General features: G+C 41.7%; 1 protein-coding gene across 2 annotated transcripts in view; it reads right to left on the minus strand.

Annotated features, from left to right (window-relative positions):
* The window catches only part of UST (uronyl 2-sulfotransferase), a 157,340-nt gene extending 136,920 nt beyond the window's left edge, over window positions 1-20,420 (minus strand). For both annotated transcript variants that reach the window (XM_027887367.1, XM_027887369.1), the window contains exon 1: window positions 19,807-20,420. In XM_027887367.1, the coding sequence (XP_027743168.1) occupies window positions 19,807-20,065 (259 nt within the window). In that variant the 5' untranslated portion in view covers window positions 20,066-20,420. The remainder of the gene's footprint in view (window positions 1-19,806) is intronic.
* Between the last annotated feature and the right edge of the window lie 224 nt (window positions 20,421-20,644).

Raw genomic sequence — 20,644 nt, forward strand, 5'->3', positions numbered from 1 at the left:
CTCTTTTTGTTTTCCTTTGTTTCCTAGTTTTGGGGTGTTGCGTTTTTTCAGAAGTGTCCTTCACCTCCTGTTCAAAGCTAATTCAGCAGTGGACTCCATATTAAAGGCTGAGAAGTCACTGTTTTGTTCTTTTCCTGCTATTCATTTGTTCAGAAGTTTAGGCAATCAGTAAGCAACCCAGTGGGGAAAGCTACAGAGAATAGAGAGAAAGCAAAGTCTTTAAGAAGGTAAAGTAGCAGGTATCTGTTTAAATGGAGAACATCATAAGAAATATTTCTATAATCTATTAAGACATTTGAGGAAAAATAAAGTGGGGAAAATTACGAAAATTCAATTAAATGCAATTATACACCTCAATTCTGCAATTTGAATGACCCAAATGAATTGCGTGTCAAGTTACAACTGCATCCACTGAAGTTCTGCAAGGATATCAGAGCACCAATACTTTCGGGCTTGACCCTTTAAAGATTTTATTTAAAACTTCTTTGGAATCTCTTAGCCAATTAATCAGACCCAGTTTACACACACAATTACAGGGGGATTGTAGGAAAAGTTGCAAAAAGTTGCAAAAGTTCTCTTCCTTCACAGGAAAAAGAAAAAGTAAAAAAAAAAAATCAGAAAATTTCCTTCATATAGGAATGCTTACCAGTGCCAAACAGGAATGTCATATATGTGAAGCAAAATCACAGAATATTACTGTTCATCTTAGTAAATACATAAACACAACAGCAATTCTGATCTCAATCCATATATAATTTGAAGCTAAGTTTGCTATATTGTTTTTGAAGTTCAACTCTAATTGAAAAAATTCTTTGTTTTCTTTTGTCTCCTTAAGCTTCATGACTTCCATCCTTGGCACAGTCATCTGAATTAGATCCAACTTGCCAGAGGTATCTATTTCATCGAAACAAATCTGCTTCAACGTTTTTCACTTGAAAGAATTAGACCATGCCTTTGCAAGATAGAATCACGCTGGAGTCAGAGAAAAAAACCCAACAAACAAGCTGGCTAGATTCTGTCTGACTTTCACTAGGAGACTGAAGCATCATATCTTTTGAAGTTAATATGTCCTAGAGGCACAATGGATTTACTGTACTACTTCTCTGTGTTCTAAGAAACTGCTCTCCTACTGACCCAGAAGGGAAAACATACCAAGTAAGAAGGGGAAAAAAAGCAATTGTGCTAAAAGTGGTAAATGATAACTGGAATTGCCAAGGAGCATTCCCTTCCCAACATGACCGTATACATCCTGTCTTGGATTACCTATTCACTCTTTTTCTCCCTCACACTCAGACACATGATCTAAAACTCTTATAATTAGCAGTCAAGTAGTCTCTCTTTCTATTTGCAATGCAAAAAATTACGTTCTTCCATATTCAGTTAATCAACTCCTAGAAAATATTTTGCAGAGTCCTGGGAAAAAAAATTGAAGTCTTAGAAGTAATTCATAAATGTGACATGCAATTCTGACATACCAATCCGCTTTACACTGAGACTGATACTAGGACCCAACCTCTGTTCCTAGAACTGGCACTAATCAGCAGTATGTCTGACATGTCCATCTTCCTCAATGTATAGACACGCAAAAGTCTAAACAGCTTCACAGTACCACAGATACTGAAAACTGGCTACAAGGAGTGGACTCTTTTCTCAGTGTTTGAAATCTTAATTTTACAAAATCTTATCTACAGCAAGAAATAGAGAATAGTACAATGAATGCTTTTGCTATGCCCTTTCATTTTGTAGCACCAGCAAGGACGCATTTTTTTCCACACTACACTAGAGCTGACTTTTCACTCCTAGTCCTAATCGAGTGTCTGAAAGGACAGCACACATCATGATATCCCATGGCACGGTGATGTGGGAAGTCAACAGAGCCTCTTGTCCACTCAGATCTCCTGCTGGAGTGGGGCCAGCTGGACCAGAGTGCTCAAGAAGGGGTTTTGAGCATGTTGGGGAAATCTGTGCCAGCATTCAATCACCGTCATATCAAAAGGGTTTTCTGGAATTTTCTGTTTCTCAGTCTGTAACTACTGTCTCTTGTCCTTTCACTGGGTGTTACTGGGAACAGTCTGGCCCCAGCAGTGAGTCTTCCTTGCCTGAGATTCCTGAAGGCAAATCTCACCAGTAAAGGCTGAGTGGAAGGTGGCTCTAAGTACCTCAGCCTTTTCTGTCCCCATTTCGCAGCAGGCCCTCATTCTCCTTGCTCTTGCTTCTGATAAGTTTGGAGGAGCCCTTTTTGTTTCCCTTCGCGTCCTTTGCTAGATTCAACTGCAGTGGACTTTGGCTATCCTAACCCCATCCCTGCATGCTCAAACAATGTCTCTATACTCCTCCTAGGGAGAATTCAATACAGATCTTACCAGAAAGTCATCAAGGAGTTCACATCTAGTAGTTTATGAAAATACTTAAGCATTTTAAAGTATATAGCACATTCATTGCAGTCTAAGCTCCGAAATACCATGAGAAAAGCACCCAGAGAAACCAAAGTTACTTTCAACAGCACCTCATACCAACTTCTTCATAGGCACATTGATATATACATTCACAGATAATCTGGCCATTTTCACCTTGATAAAAATTTGCATAAAAAACACAGAAAATATTTTGGATCAATCTACTGGGTTATTTAACTCTTCTTATACACAGAACTTATTAATTACTCCAATCCTTGCTCCAGTACCAGCCATCTATTACCACAGATGTAGGAGAAACATCAAAAATGTCTCATTTGAACCCCATGGATAAAGGAGATCAATGGTACGTGTTATATCCATTCCTTATTCATTTTTACCTCAACGGGAGGACACAAATACTGCCAAGTAGCAAGGAAAAGAAGAAAACATGTGTTTAAACAATTTATTATACATGCTTCAGCTCCATGTGATGAATGAACAGCAGCATCCTTATCATATTGATAAAACTGTGTGCAACCTAGAATATTTTTTTTAATTTTCATATATATATATTCAAACACAAGTATTATTGATCTTGTTTTCTCCAGGAGGTGTCTATCTCTTATTTCTATTACAGAAAAAGTCCTGTAACTCAGCATCTAAGTTCTGCACTACCTCTACAGCAAAAAACACACAGGCAAAAATTACTACTCAAGAAACAAATCTAGCATGTCTTCCTCCTGAAAGAGAAAATATGGCACTACAGACTGAACTCCAAGTAAAACAAACAGATGATAGAGTTGCATAAATAAAATAATATTAAATAATGAAATGCAAAATTCTTAGAAATTTCAATATGTGCCAGTATAATAACCCTACTTTGGTCACACACTTTATGTTATTTCTAGTTAAAGAAAATAAATATCAGGCTCTACTGAACTGTAATTCTCAGCAGGAACCTAACTTTTGTGTCACAGGAAGACTGAAGCCGGTAAGACTAACAAAAGAACTATCAATGCAAACTGACTTTAGTGGTTTACTACCTTCCCAACTCCAAACTGTTTTCATTTCCAGGATTTTTAAGGGAGTAAAGCAATTTTTTTTCTTTCTCAAAGAAATTAAAATGCATTCAAGAGCACACAAAGGAACATTTCACAAGTTTATACTTCCTATAAACTGCTCTTTGAGGTTAACTAATAAGTATAGCTTCAGGAGTCTGAACACCTTAAGTCTCACATTAGTGCTTACCATTACTTGGTTCTAAGCATCCAAAAACACAGTGAAGGAAGGAAAGAGAAAGAATGCTTACAATTTTCCTCTTCCTTGTTCTTCTCTTCAAACTCCTTTCCCATTTGAGCAAGAGCATTTGCCAAACCATATCTATGACCAGCACAGTACTACAAGACGCTATGCAACAGGACCAAATACAACATGCAGGTTTGCACGAAGAAATCTAAGTCATGTAACATTAGGAAATAAAATTTCTCAGTTCTGCAATCCATGAACCAGCAAACAAAAGATTTATTGAAAATAGGAGAGATGCCTTGCCAGTGAGTAGATCCCTTGCAGTCAGAAATCAGGAGTGCAAACAGTATAGAACAGAACTGACAAATGGGTGTTTGGAGAAACTATAAACCATACTTACAATGCTATTTATAGAGTAGGAGAAAGGAAATATTTTTAACCAGGACCATATTACATATTACATTTAGCTGAATAGCTAGACCTATCATTTTTAGCTCAGACTTAACCATATATTAATCACTGTGGGTTTCTTATTTTCTTTGATGTTGACCATATTCACAAAGGAATAGCCTGAGACCACCACATTTATTTCTAACAACAATTAGACTTCAAGCTTGGATGCATACCCAGAGTAGTCTGTATGAAAATTTTCTGTTTTCAGGCTTTGTGACCCAATCAATCACGCTGCAAGAGCAAGAGCATCCCATTTAACCAATCTGCCTGAAAGTTTCATAATTATATTGTGCTTGTGACATGGTAATGATTCTGTTACAGTGCAAGAACAAGTCCTCTGGTCATTTTCTCATACAATGCAACAACCATTACCACAGAATTAAGGAAAACTGTGGATGTAAAATTTTAGGCAAAAATTATCGGAGGGCCCAGCAGATGGGTCAAATTTACATGAGCAAATCAACTCACTTGCATTATGAGCTCCTTTGTATTAAAAATATTTCTGTCTTCAGAATAAATAAGTTAAGAAAACATTTCTGAAGCTGACTATACAGCCTTTAAGCTGTGTTGGCTATAAAAAGCAGCTGTTTTAACATTTACCCATGCCACAAATACAACTTTTTCCACTCACAGTATAGGCTTAGGTGAGCAAATTCCACAGAGGTGTTGAAGACAGCTGCAGAAAGCAGCAAGAAAGTAGGAATAGGTTCCTTAACATGCCACTTATGGTTTATCTGCTCCCCCAGTACTATTCCTGTCTCTTGCAAGCTCCTTTTAAGCAGAATACATTAGAAGATATTATGTTCTAGCACAAATCAGGAAATTTTTACCGAGCAACCTGTCCTTCTCTCACCCTTTCTTTTCCCAGCTATCACTCCCACATGCTTCCCTGTCATTTTGAGAGTCTCAAGCTCAACATACAGTTCTGCAGTAGCAGGCCTCCCTACCGATGGGAACAGGGTGAGGAAAGACGCTAAAAAGTTGCTGCTCACAGAAAGGAAGATACGAGTTTCCATATCTGGGCTGAATGGAGGTTCTGCTGGGCAAATGCTGCTCCACATTTTGGCAGACCTGGTTTCACACGTCCCTGAACCATCTTCTGCTTCAGAAGCCCCCTCAGAAAAAAAACTTCGTTACTTTCCAGGAATGTTACGCAGATATGAACCTCACAGACTGTACAAACTCAAACCACCCCAGCCAGGAGAGGCAGGTAAGCGCTGAGGCAAAGGCAAGTAGAAGACTCTCCATGTTGCTGAGCATCAGTGTTTTGTTGGACATGTTGCAAAGGTTTCTGGGAAAACCCCTGTCATTCTAAGAGTGCAAGGAATCTTTGCCCTATTCTTGATAATGCAGTTGATCAGCCAAATAACACCAAGAAAGCACACCCCCTCTCTGTACCCTTTCAATAAAGAATAAAAAAAGTGATAATAAATACCTTCCTCTTTGGCATGCTAGATGAAAACTGCTGTATAAGGATAAAAACCAGAGAGTTGTACTCTGAGGTCAGGAGTGACAGAGGGAGGAGGAAGCGAGATGGACACTTAGCATCTTCTTTTGCAGAAGATGGAAAGATTTCTCCTTCTATGACATTTCAGCATGAAATTTCAAGCCTGCCTTTTTTTTTTTTTGTAAGGAATAATTTTATCAATTTATACAATAGCTCCAAGCACACATCTCTATCTATGCAGCAGGGTAGTGCAAAGAAATTCACTATACAGGCACATCTATTACCTTGGGGACAGTTGGGTCCATTCCCCCCACAAACTTTATAACCGTCAGTAACATCTTTATGAATTTCAAGTCCCTCTTGCACTTAACACGGGCAGTGCAGACACCATCACCAAGCCCAGAAGCAAAGCACACAGAAATGGGGAGGAAAGTGCACCAGCCCACTGAGATCCCCACCAGATAAAACCCACTGGTTTTATCCCCGCCAGATAAAATACTCTCACGCTGGCGTGACATATAGTATCCTTCAGTCAGCAGAGTGAAGAGGGGAGTGGCAGTGCCAAGAATGGTATCACAACCACCTAAATCAACTTAATGCACCCAGCTAACTGAACACTTCAGGATGGTAATAAGATCCAGTTACTGCCAACCTCAGCTGTATTTGAGCTGAGGTCAGAAGGTGAAAGATACTATATGCTATTAAAAACTCTTTCAGCTTCTAATATTCATAACCAAAGAGTTCCAGAGGAAAAAAAATGAAGCTGTCAGCTGTTTCTATGTAGCATAGTGCAAAATACAGACAACTGCTGATCTATAAAGAATCCTAGAGCTTTGCCAAAATTTGCTTCATTGATTAGATAAGACAAGAATGAGATTCAAAGTTGGACAGGGGAAAATGCAACAGGCTTAATAGAGTAAGGCTGTTTATCAGAAGATTAAATAACTCACGCTGAATTTGACTGACTCCCCAGAAAAATATTATTGAATGGATGAAATTAAGTGATAGGTTTTGCTCATTATTACTGAGGCAAGGCAGAGAGCTTGCAGTTAGAGAAAGAAGCATTTACTACTTCAGCTTTCATTTAATCACACTTCTGAGAATGGCTCCTTCACATGCAAAACACTGGCAATATTATCCAGTTTTCAATACGAACTTCCATCAGCTAAAAAGTAATTTAAGAAACAAATCTTCAGCAGAAAGACCATATGTAAGTACATGGTATTTATTCAGATTCCTCTCTGCCTCATATATGAGCTGAAAAAGACCTAAGAATCTCCTGCTTTGCAAAGGACTTCCCTCGCACATTCTCAGAGCAGGTTCCCTTGTCCAGAAGGTGAGGCCACACCTGGAGTACCCTGTATCCAGTTCTGGGCCCCTCAGTACAAGAGACATGGGTGTACTGGAGAGAAGCCAGCAAAGGGCCACAAAGATGATGAAGGGATTGAAGCATCTCACATTTGAGGAAAGGCTGAGAGAGCTGGGACTGCTTAGCCTGGAGATGAGAAGACTCAGGGGATCTTATCAAGGTACAGAAGTACCTGAAGGGAGAAGAAGGCAGAGCCAGATCCTTTTCAGTGGTGCCCAGTAACAGAAGCAAAGGCAGTGGGAACAAACTGAAACACAGGACATTCCCTTTGAATATCAGGAAACACTTTTTTACTGTGAGGGTGACCAAGCACTGGCACAAGTTGTCCATGGAGGTTGTTGTGGTGTCGTTATCCTCAAAGATACTCGAAAGTCGCCTGGAGATTGTCCATCAGCTCTAGGTGGCCCTATTTGAGCACACAGGACTGGACCATTGGTCAGATGACCTCTAAGCTCAACCATTCGGTGATGGTGGCTGAAAATCATTTAGTTCTGTCAGAATATTAAATTGATTTGAAAATACTCAGCAATCAGGAGATGTGTACCTAGAGCAGCTACTCTCTGATTTTATAAAAGATCAAAACTTCTCTGTCCTCCAAAATTGCCTCCGGTTTTAACATTTCCTCAGACAGTGTGTAGCAATGCATCCTCAGACTGCAGCCAGCTCTCACTCCCTCCTGTCCCCATGCCTGTTCCTAAGGGTAGCCAACATTTTCTACTATTCGCTTTTACATATATATATATAAATGTCTATGTACATGTATATAAATATGTGTGTATGATGCAATGATGACCAAAATGACATCATGAAAAAATCCCACCAAAACCACCAACAAATAATCCTCCCTCACTCCCCGCTCCCCCCAAAAAAACCCCAAACCCAAAACAAACCACTACATAAAAAACCCCCACCAAAAACTCAAATAAACACAGGTGGTAGAGTTTAGGCCCCAATACTTTGTTCTTCATCCTAATTTACTTATTGTGCTATGTCCCAACTGGCAACACAAAAAGAAATCTGCATATTTGTATGGGGAGTTCTGCTAGGAAAAGAACAATTAGCTGCAGATAGGAAAGGAACTGAGGAGTCAGCAACTTCACAGCCTTTGTCTTACAGTATCTGCTGCAATTTTTCAGATTATATCAAAGCTGTCATCACACAGCCCTTTTCATAGAACTGCAAGACTTAGGGAGAAACAAACATGGCACCAAGTCCACTCATCAAGCAGGAATAGCTACCCCTTGCAGTGCTATTTTTCCAGGGAATTATCTAGTTGTTATCTTTATGCATCCTAAGAACTCAGGTTTCAATGACCCACTGACATGAAGTGATGACCTATCTATTTAAATATCTAGCTAATGTAACTTCCAGGCTCCTCTCCACACTCCCCTTCCTTCTTCTTCTCCTCTTTGGAAGCCTCCCACTGGTTGTCAACCAATGTTTCTGAGAACAAGTACCATGACAACCCAGATTCTTCACACCAAACTTCAAGCATTTCACTGTGTGCAAGTCAGGGGCTCTGTCGTCATAAAGACAAAAGTAGTCTGAGTTAATCTGTGGAGATACCACTGTCTCTCCATGCTGACTTCAGAGGGACCTCCAAAACAAGGAGTCAGGGCCTTACAGACAAGCCATACACAGTCTAAATCTTGTGTAACTTTTTCTGATCAAGACACCTGTCTGTCCCCTCTTCTCTCTACTAGTTCTCTCCTATTTAAAAAACTTTTCTTGGCACCATACTACCCAATCTGAATGCTATTTCTACCTGTAATATCATCAAACTAGTACAGAGGAGGCCTACCAACATCGCACCTCCAAGATCTTTCTGTGTATTTCAAAGTACCTCTTTAGTGTTTTTCTCTACCCTTTGAGAATGCAAAGGCATGGGCTGCTTGTGGGAAACATCTTCTAACATCCCACTTATATTTTCAACACACAGATTCAGATGGCTCTTCTCTAGATGCAGACCAGCCAAAAGAGGCAAGAGTATTTGCTGAGGAAAGTATTTGCCACTGAAGAAAGAAAATCTGGTCGAAGGAAGTAGGACCACCAGCAATAAGACTGGGAATTCATCAGCTACTAAACATGGTTTGGTGCTGTAGAGGAACAGATTAACGAAAGGACTGGGCAACTACCTGTAAATAAAAGACGACCAGAAGGAAAAGGATGTTTTTACATCTTGGAAGAAAAGACATATGAGAAAATAAGACTGAATAGAGAGAGCACATTGATACTGGTCATACTTAATGCTCTCTCCCACTAATTCCTATGAGATAAACACAGACATAATAACACTAATCAATTACTGTAGATATTCACAAAGTTGTTCATCTGAAATCTAACCCAAAACTTGTATATTGTGAGATAATTCTCAAATGTTTTCTGAAACAACATCATAAGTCTTGGTTTCTTCTCGTATCTCCCCACCTGCCCCAACCCCTTCAGGACTCATGTCCATTTCAACACAAGTCACTGCTATGAAGCAAAAGTGTACAGCTTCATATTCTGAAGAGACAAAAAAAACCTGTTTAGAGAAACAGTGTAAACTCTAATCTGCGCAAGGATTCCCAAAGTTTAGGACATCTTACAAGGCAAAAAGACACATAAATGGAATTTAGATTTCAAAAGTGAGCTTTGAAATCTGGGCTGAAACATCTTATAAAGATCTTTAAGAAAATCAGTTTCCTCCAAATAAATCTGTCTTTCCACTCAAAAGCCAAGAAACAACAGAGGTTTCACAATAGTTTCTAGTAGTAATCAGGTAAAAGCTAAGAAACAGTCACTTATTCTAACAATTTCATTGTACATATTTCAGAAACACTTATTATGAGACTATAAGAACAGTTGGAACAAGCCAGCTCCTTCCCCAAAAATGTCCAGAATGTTCCACATTGGGGGGGGGGGGGGGGGAAGTAGAAATAACAAATCAAATCCTCTTGACTAGCAGATTTTAATCCAGACATTGGCAGCTCACCTCACAGAATTGCCACTTGCTAGCATTTAGTAACCTTGTAAGAGTACAATGGTATGTTGGCATCCTCTGCCTGGGGCAGATACATTAAACTGAACCAACTAACCACTTGATCAGTAAAGGTTTTTAAAATAAACATTCTCAGGGGTGCTAAAACATACTATTTACATATGGCAGAGGTGCACTGCTTCTTTACTCAAATTGCCATGGGCACCATGATTTCCATTCTAGTCTCCTGATGATTTCTACTCTGAATCATTAAGTATGATAAGTAGCAAGTCTTGGCAAGCATCCAAATGTCTATTTCTAAAGCATTAGCACTCAGAAACCATAACACAAACCTAATCATTGTGCTTCCACAGTTACAAACAAAGCCAAACATCTATTTTCAACAAAACAGGGTCTGCTTCCCTCAGTGCGGCTCTAAAGACCAAGAGAGTAAAATAAATTTCAGTCAAATAATTGCTCTCTGCTTCCTATCCACCCCTCCAGTCTCCAAACATCCTCTAACCCAGATTCTAAAACAAAGAAAAACAAATGCCTCATTATATAAACATAAATTATGTTTGAAAATCTATTTGCCTGCTCACCAATAACGATGGGGAAAACATTCCTTGGTGAGAAAAAAATCATCTGTCATCACTTTCCACAGTTTTCACTTGAAAGTTAAAAAAAAGTAATAATAACAATAATAAAAAACCAAACTAAAAGCATTAGCTAAAAGCTTGAGGAGCCACTGCTGCGCCAGTCAGATTAGTTCTTACAGTCAAGCACCTCTTCTGCCCAGGGAAAGGCAGCATATTCAAGCTTGGTGTTCCCCTCCAAGTTAATATCAACAGGTTACAGGCAACTAACATCTCCGAAAAGGGCTGATCCTACTTGCATTACATGTCTACAATAAACTGTAATGACCCGGAAATGGCTCTCTCCCCTCAATGATAAGATAGGAAACGCAGATAAATAGCTGAGAAGGCTGTGAATCTTATAGCAAGATCTGAGGAGGAACCTCACGGTCACCCAAGGATTCTTGTCCTCTTCTTGCCCCCATGGTATGAACGAGCAGCCCCTAAATCCCTTGCAAGCCCTAGCTCCAAAACTTACTGGTCCAAAAATACAACAGCACATAATGGAGACAGGGGAAACTCCCCCTACCAGCCAGTTCTTCAGGAAAGACAATCCAATTAGAAAGGCCTCAGAAGTTATCTGCCCTGAATAACAACGCAGTAGCTTATTTCGGTAAGTGTGTTCATACCCACTCACATCAGCACACAGACTGGCTATTCACTGCCCTTGGCTGTACTTGTAACAGCGGAAACATAGGGATTTCTTTCACGTTGCTGCAATTTAGAACAGTGCTCACAGGGGGTCAGCAGCAGGTGCAAAGTCACAACTTTCAAAAAAACCCCTACAACAGACTTGTTTTTCCAGTCCAAGCCGAAAACGTAAATTCTTACATCTTACCTGAAAAGATGTAAGAGTCCTTGCACAGAAGGACAGCTATGAAAACAATAACCAGCAGTGCTCTTCTTGAATAGGTTACAGGAGCCAGAAGCTAACAATATGCAAGTACTTTCACATGAAGCTAAGAAAACAAACCAGAAAGAAGTGCTTTCTTCAGTGCTCAAAATTTATGTCCTAAAAATTGTGGTGATTATCATATAAAACACATTCAAGTAATTTCAGTAATTCCAGATTTTTGCTAGAAACAAAAGACAGCAGAAATTATCTCATTATAAATACATGAATTTAAATGATGAGATCAGAAGAAGAGGTGGGGGAGAAAGAACCAATTACCATCTGGAATCGGGGGGGGGGGAGGGGGGCAAAAAAGGATACTGAAAAATTATGAGAATAGGAAAAATAAATGTGTTGTTCTTTTTCTTTTTAACGTATCATTATTTATTGTTTCAAGTTTTTGTGTCAGAATAGTCCCAGGTTCTTATTTGACCTATTCAACCATTTTACAGTGTTCCCACCAAAAATCATGTCAAAACCAAGTCCCTCTTTATACCTTCACCATATGTTCTACAAATTTTGATAACAGAGACCGGTACTTAAATAACAAATGAAGAACTTCCACTTACTGTCACAGTTGATTTTGACACGCACTACTGCGTTCAAAACAGTTTTATCAGGAATCAGTGCAGTAGAGTTAGCACAGATGTTAATTAATCTCAGATACTTTATGAGAGTTAAGGGGTAAAAAAAAATTAGACAGCCTTTATTTTCCCCACAAAGCATTAAGTGTTGAATTTTGTGAGCGTTGAAGTGTGAGTTACTTTTGCTATAGAGTCTCCCTTTCTGACAGCCTTCAATGCTTATCATTCTTTGTAAAACACTAAGCAAAAGCAATTTTCCTCCTCCATAATTTTGTATGAAAACATGAGAACCAATGTAATGACCACTTTTTTCCTCCTGGCAGCCACAATTCCTTTTGGCCAAGCACCCTCTGACAGAGAACAAAATGCTTCCCATTCACTTTGGGTGAACAAAGCTTCAAGAAACCATGTTTTAACTTTCATTTTTGCAGATGAAGCCTAAGCAGCACAACTAGAAACAACAAAATAAGTGATTTGGCTATATTCTCCTGGACATGAAGCCTTCTATATGAGGACACATCTAAAAATTGAGGTCCTTTGATAAGGCTCTGGAAACCAATTATAGCAATAACTCCTAAAGTAAAACTGCACAGAGACTGTGCTAGTGAACAGTGGTGACACCCTTGCAAGAAAAGCAGCTGGACCACTGACTTTGCCTCAGTCTACACAGGAGCTCCCTTCTAACACTATCTGCCTTATCTCTTTGACACAGTGAAAAACCCTCCACGACAAAAGGATTTATCAAAAGCATCTTTTTCCCCTTCAGCATTTCTGTGGCTATGACCACTACAATAGTTGAGAATATCATATTCTGTTACACATTTATCTTCAAAATGTCATTTGGACAAAAGAGGATTAAACACAGACAGAACTGACACACAATTTGTTCACTGTCACATGAAGTCTGTCAGGGCAGGGAACTGAAGCCTCCCTCATCTCCTCAAGCCCAAGTGAAGCGTCCCATTTAACCACTAGACTTATTCTCTTAGAGGTGTATACACCACACTGCCATATAACCTGGAAGTAAACCAAACCCAAATAATTAAATTTTTGAAAAAGCTGTAGTAATAGTCCCTGGCATCAGAAACTGAATTAATCCTTTAAATCCCTTGTCAAATTACAAAGTTGACAATATGAAAAAGAAATATGTACAAAGCTGCATATATGCAATTCCCAATTCCCAGGTTGGAGTCTGATTTGAAAGCAAATATATCCCTATATATATTTGAAAGAAAATATATCCCTAAATAAATGTTGTCCGCTTCTCCAAATATACTTAGAATATTATCACAACACATTCACGCAATCTTAAGCATTTTCTTCTATGACTTCACTGTACAAGAGTGGTTTTGGTCAGCCAGCATAATGTAGTTCAGAGACCACTTAATCTTTTTGAAAGGAAAAGGCTTGAGTTTTATGACGCTGGTCATAAAACAAGGTGCATTCTGGGTCTCCATAGAGTATTCCTTGACAGCACCACGTGTTAGGCAAAGCTTTGATAATCTTACAATCAGACAAGTTGTGAGTGATGAGCAGTCTTATAACAAAAGCTTCTTGGAGATGAGGCACCTCTAACGTCTTCCAAAAAAGCTCACTTATAACTTGAGAGTTGAGCAAACTAATTGGAAGTCCAAACAAATTTTATCTAAAAGATAATATGCATAGCTTTCACAATAGCAAAATGAGGATGCCCAAAGAGGACAGAAATGATAATTAAGGAAGATATAGCCACAGACTTGCCATTTTGGTTCAGGCTATCCCTTTTCACAGCTTTTAGGAAGCAGCTTCTAAACTGACTTTTCAGTTCTTTACAATGTTAATTAATTTTAAAATTTAATAAATTCTAAGTGTAATGCAACTAAACAATCCATTGAAAAGTGGGAGAAAAATCAAAATTCTTTAGAGTACAGAAAAGCTCTTTTGAGAACACTACACATTCTTCAGAACAATCAGAAATAATCTGTCAATAAGAACATAACCAGGGCCTTGTTAAAAGCATATTCATCTCAGAATGGGTATCGTGTCACCACACAGAAGATCTCACCCACAGACCTGACTGTGTGTCTCCTAGGCACACACCTGAAGAGCCTTCAAAACTGCAAAGGATTTATGATCCATGTGCAAAGCAAAACTGGATGAGACAACCCTTTCTGGCCATGAAAAAGCAACATGCTGACTACCTGCAATAATAAAGTATGCTAGGTGCTTCTATTGTTTAGAAAAGCTTTCCCTGAAGAATTCTGTGCTTTACATGATTTTAGATAAAAATGCAGTATTATAAGAACAAAAAACCTAAACCAATCCCCCTCCAAAAAAAAGCTCCATCTGTTTCCCCCCCCCTTCTACAGCTTATAAATAAAACTTGTATACAAACACTGATAGTCACTTTGATTGTTTGCTTTGGCTAGTCAGTTCTTCTTTTTTGTCTCTTAACATGTTAACAAGAAAAAGTCAGACAGGTCAAGAAAAAAGAAAATATAAACAAACAAACAAAAAAGCTGCAAACACAACACCCTATTAAAATAAAGCAAATTCATACTACTTTTATTTAAATAAAAAGTTTCACTTGTTGTTTAGTTTTAAATATTTGGGAGATTACTGTCACAGCCTCCCCTAATACTCAGATTTCTTTCTGCTTCTATTATGGTTATATTCCCCCATGTGTCTAAAATAAACATAACTGTTGTTGTGACAACTTTAACCCTACTGAGCCCATCTGCTCAAAATACCTGAGAGCTTCCAGCGTCATGAAAAGTGAGAGTAGGGAGCGATATAGCAATTGTTTGAGCAACAAAACTGGCCACTTAAGTCTTTTGTCTTGCATAGGAAACCACAGCACAGGCAACTTTCACATGTGATCAAACCAGTGTACTTGCTGGCAGGTTCCTGGGGAGTTCAAGAGGGGAAATGTTTTAATTGACACGAACAATGAGTTTGCACAGCAAATACTGAAGATCAAAAGATTTTATTTTTTTATTGGCTATTAAAGGGCTGCTACCAGCTCTTGAAAATTCTCGTTTCTGTAATTTGAAGCATGCATATATCACAAGTCAAAGCAGAGAATAAAGCAATGCAAAACCACCACAGTTGCATGGAAATGGAGTCCCTAGTGCATTCTCCAAAAGCCACCAGGCTGTCCAAGATTTATGATTTCTGTCTTAGTCATCTAAGGGAAGACTTCTCACTTCCTCTCACTGCTGGAGTTGGTTTTCGATCAGTGAGCCAGGATTACCTTGGCAGAATCAACAAGCAAGACCTCATTTGTGCAAATCCCAATACTCCAGTTTATTACTGGAAAGAAAGCCTGGCAATTTTTAAACTTTCCTGGTTTTTGGAGCACATAGATGGTCCAGAACTGGTATGAACTCCTATACAGCAAATTTAGGCCTACTGGCAACAGATGTGCTTTTAAGTATCTTCCACAGATTCTTCAGAAATAACCCACTAATGTCCATACCTCCAACAATTTTATGCTGAAAACGAGGGCTCTAGATCCCTCCTGATGGGATGACTACAGCATGAAACTTGAGCTGTGTTGCTGTGAATCACATCTAGAACAGACAGCAGAAACCATTAGCTTTCAACAGATCTTTCTGTACTCTGAACTACTATAAGCTTGAAGTCAAAACAGGATAAACAACAAAGCACAGCCTTGTATCTACTACTCCATTCTCATTTGCTCCAGATGACTCTGGTATAAAAGAGAGGAGATGGCAATGCAAAGTGGAAATACTGAATACAGCTACTGTCTCCCCCACAAACTGCCATAATGTTTTTCCAAGATTCTTCCCAATCAGTATAGTAATCAAACAAAAAGAGAGACACATATTGATAAGATGCCAGAGAAGCTGGCCTGGGAGAAAAAAAATCTACTAATAGTCTGAATATTCTGAAAACACACTCATCTCCTCACTCTCTAAGGGGAAGTTCATAGAACTAGAAAACTTTCACACTTCATTCCTTTGCAAATAAACTTATACCTCCTCCACAGCATATGATGCAGCCCTAAGAAAAAAAAATGAAAGTTTCTCAAGCCCAGTGTTTTCACACTGTCTTGATTTTCTTTTATGCACACACCTGCCTAATGCAGGTGTGATTTCTATCCTGACCACTCTTGAAGTTTTGTGTTGTTACTTAAGAATTCCTTTCAAGTTCTGAGGTAAAAAAATTCCAATCATTGCCTCCACAGTAACATAACTAACCATGAGCAATGCATGGAAACTTGCAGATGCAAATAAAAACCCCAGAGTGAGACAAGAGGACCCCTCCCCACATTATGGAGGCTACAAAATAGTTAAACAGATAAATCAATATTCCTTTAGGCTATTCCTTCTTGGTTCTTGTAGATTTAAATACAATGAGGGCGACTGCAAGATTTCCACACTGCAAACATGGTTTGCAAACTAAGTGCTCACTTTTCTGTTTGGAGATTTAAATTTTAACTCCATAAATTGTGGGTTGGAAGGACTTCAAGGGAACAACTGCTTGTATACTGGATCTGTGGCTTGAAGGGAAAAAAAAGAAGTTTAATTTTTTTTAATGTCATGAAACTTGACTAGTCCAACTGCTATATAAAACACACATGAATGTGTAGGGCTTTGGTAGCCAGTAGGACGGGATGTCCAATGCCTATCCCTCCAAGCAGTTCTGTTAGCTCCCTAGAAGGCAATGAGCCTATTGATAACAAAAAAATTGTTCATAATTTGCAAACCTTCCCAATTGGTCACCTTGAGGAATATGCACCACTCCTGTAAAACTTACACTCAGTTAAAAAACAACAACAACAACAACAACAACAACAGTGTCACCAGTGTCACCCACATGGATCAACTCTGACAACCCAAGTAAAACTGCAGACCAAGGAAGTAACTTTATTTAGAAAGGTGCATGCAAGCAAGCACCTCAGTACCCACAGTATGTTCCCCTAGTCTGCAGTTTGCTCAGCAGGTATTAATTAGGACCCCAGCCACAAGGACCCTTCTTCCCTTTCAGCCATTGTCCTGGTGCAGTATGTTAGGCAAGTCCCTGTCTCCTTAACATCCCAGATCACCAAGGCACAGAAAGGAAATTCCTACATGGATTGATATAACAAGTACAGAAATTCATTAACACACATAACTAGATCTGTCTGCTTTCTTCTGAGAGAATCCTTCACTTCAAAAGAACCCCAAACCATTTTCAAATAAGACTGCACTCCTTCCCCAGAGGCTCATCACGTTCAGGCATACACAACAAAGGCTTTTCTGCACTTGCTGAGCACCTCACAAAAATTATCATGACCCATTCTCCAAGACACAGTGGTTTCCAAGCCTTTCATGTGCAGACCTCAAAAGATTTTCCAGCAGACATGCAACTACTGCCTAGGAGGGGTTAAGGTAGTAGATCCAAATTTTATTTCCTGGATCCCTGAAAAGCAGTCAAAAGGCCACAAAGTGAGAAGCTGAATAACCCTACATTTCATGCAGTCTATTCCCCACCAAGCTAAGCAAAATTTATCCTTGATGAAAATTAAAATTTTAAAAATTGACAAAAACTTTCCTCTGAAAACCAGAGGTCTGTGTTTAATCCCATTAAAAACTCAATCAGTTGTAAGCAAAATCTTCTTCTGCCTTGGTAGAAGACTGAGCTGGGCTTGTTTAATCTAAAGAAGAGAAAACTGAGAGGGGATTTCATGAATGCATATAAGTGTCTGAAGGGCAGGTGTCAAGGGGAGGATGCCAGACTTTCCAGTGGTGCCCAGCAATAGGATGGGGAGCAGTGGCCATAAATTAAAACACAGGAAGTTCCACCTCAAATGAGGAAGAACTTCTTTACGCTGAGGTTTGCAGAGCACTGCAACAGACTGCCTACCGAGGTTGTGGAGTCTCCCTCTGGAGACATTCAAAACCCACCTGAAGAAGTCCCTAAGTCACCTGCTCTAGGTGACCCTGCCGTCAGGGGAGGAGGGTGGACTAGATGATCTCCAGAAGTCTCTTACAACCCTAGCAATTCTGTGATTCTGTGGTGGCAAATTTATCAGTTTCCTCTTCAGTGCAGGAATTTCTTCCTAATTGTAACATTAAAGGAAGAAAATAAAGTTGTTAAAACTCAAGCCAAAATTGTTGCTGTGTTTGTGAAGTAATATACAAAACATTTCTTCTTCTCATATTTTCACTTAAATTTTCACTGACTTTTTATAGCAGAATCACAGAACAACATGATCTGGAAGTGACCTCTGTTCTCCTGGTCCTATTCCCTCAACAAAATAGTGACAAATTGACTTGGGTTGCTCAGGGGCTTGTACAGCTGAGTTCTGAGTGTCTGCAAGGATGTTCCAACCTCCCTGGGTAGCCTGTTAAAATGTTTGGCTACTTTCACCTTGATTTCTTTTTCCTAATATCTTATCAGAATCTCCCTTGTTGCAACTTGTATCTGTTGCCTCTTATCCTACTGCTTCTCCATAACCTCTCACCAGTTAACTGAAGATATGGGATAGCTTTTACCGTAAAGAAAAGCAACATACACACAGAGAGTTGTATTCTCAAGGTGTTCATAAAATGTGTACACATAGGAAAGGATTTTCAGCTTATTTTTCTGCAATACAAGAACTGTACTTTTGTTTGCAACCTAACACTGTTTCTTATGGCTTGTCCTGCAGCATGTACCACCAGAGACTTGTTCAGAGACAAGTAAAACAGAGTAGCTAATGTGTGAAGGGACCTTAAAGACCACCTCTCTGTGATGGGCAGGGAACACCTTCCACTAGACCAAGTTGCTCAAAGCCCCATCCAATCTGACCTTGAACATTGCCAGGGATGGGGCATCCACAGCTTCTCTATGAATGCCCCATGTTCTTCCACCTGTTCCAGTGCCTCACCACTCTCATAGTGAAGAATTTCTTCTTAATAGCGAAACTAAATCTACCTTCTTTCAGTCTAAAGTCATTCCCCCTTGTACTACCACCACCTACAATAGTCCTGCCAGACTGAGGTACTTACATGACCTCACGATACACTCCGTTTCACCCAACTTCTCTCTTCCATGCTAAGCATGGAAGCAAAAATTTAGCGACGTAGAAATTCGACACAAAGAAAAATTACGGGAAAACTTGTGGTCAGCATGAAGATGAGAACTACAGGCCACAGTGTGGGCTTGTACCTGCTCCACCGGGGCACCTCCTTCGGGGTTGCGCACTTTGTGGCAAAGCACCAGAGCAAGCTCAAGCGTTTGAGTGCTGCTGCGCTGACCCTGCTAGCACATCCTTCTCTCCAGAAGCAAACCTGCTGCATGAGGATGTATGCAAAGTGTGCGTTTGTTTGTTTCTTTGTTTTAAATTTGTTTGTTGGTTGGATTTTTACAACAGCATCTTCTGCTATGGGCCACCCGTACCCCCTTCCTCCTCTCTGGGACACAGCGCCAGGCTGGGAGGCGCTGACAGCTCCGGGGGCTGCGCCCGAGGTGCCCCAGTGTGCTGCCCTCCGCTCCGCCGCCGCTTCGGACTGACCCGACGGCGAGGGGCAGAGCGCTCTGCAACGGGGACCGGGCAGACAAAGAGCAGCCCCCGGGCGCAGAGCGGTCTCGGGTCTGAGAAAGTTCCGAGGGAATTCTGCTCTCGCCAGCATGAACTTCTGGGAGGGCGCGCCCCCACGCTCGGCTCTCGGGGCGCCGCCGGCCAGTCCCGCTCCGGTGTCAGACCCCACCGCCCCGCCCGGGCAGCCCCGGCCTCCCGCCGCCCCAGCCCCCGGCTGCCCCCCAGCCGTGTGCCCTGCGCGGGGGGAGGCCCCGGCACAGCCGCCACGGGGGGTGAGGAAGAGCCGCAACAAGTCCCCGCCGCCGGCTGCCCTTACCCAGATAGTGCCGCAGGTCCAGCAGAAAGTGCGGGGGGCCCCCGTTGAGCTGGTAGAAGAGGGAGCCCAAACAGAAGAGCAGCAGGGCGGCCATGCAGAAGCCGTAGTCGCGCAGCGAGAGGAAGGGCAGCAGCGAGAGGGGCCGCCGCCTCTTCAAGCCCCCGCCCTGGCCGGGGCCCCCTCCCGTCGCCGCCGCCGCCGCCGCCGGGGGCCGGGGCACCGGGCAGTCCCCGCCGCCGTGCTGCTGCTTCTTCTTCATCCTCCCCTTCGCCGCCGCCGCGTCACGCAGCCCGCCGGGAGAAGCGCATCCTCCATCCGCCTGCCCGGCTCCGGCTGCCCGCGGCGGGGAAAGTTCCCGGCAGCTCAGGGGACCCGTCCCGTCCCCATCGCCGGCTCCGCGGCAGGCGAGAGTCCCCGGCGCTGCGGCGGTGGCTGCTGTTGCTGCTGCTGCTGCGGAGCGCCGCTAAGGGGAGGGGAAGGAGGTGGTCACCATCCCGCTCCCTGGGGCTCCTCTCCTCCTCCTCCTCCGCCGCCGCCGCTCTCACTCCCTCTCTCCTCTCGGCCTCTCGCCCCGGTGTCAAGTTACAGCCAGCGCTCCGCCGCCGGCCGCCTCCAACTCGCGACCGACTTGTGCGCGCCGCCCGGCCCCGCCGCCTCCCGCCCGCCCCGGCCCCGCCGCCCGCCCACCGCGGTCCCGCCCCGGCCCCAGCCCCGGTCCCGCCGTGAGCCCGTGGCCTCCACGCGAGCGACCCCTGCGGGCGCCGCCGCCATCGCCCCAGCTACTGCGGGGCCCGGCCCGGCCCGGCCTCACACACCTGCCCCAGCCCGCCGGGATCTG

Source organism: Empidonax traillii, unplaced genomic scaffold, assembly GCF_003031625.1.
Source record: "Empidonax traillii isolate 1590-97213 ecotype Southwest subspecies unplaced genomic scaffold, ASM303162v1 scaffold207:size1520225, whole genome shotgun sequence".
NCBI classification, from domain to species: Eukaryota; Metazoa; Chordata; class Aves; order Passeriformes; family Tyrannidae; genus Empidonax; species Empidonax traillii.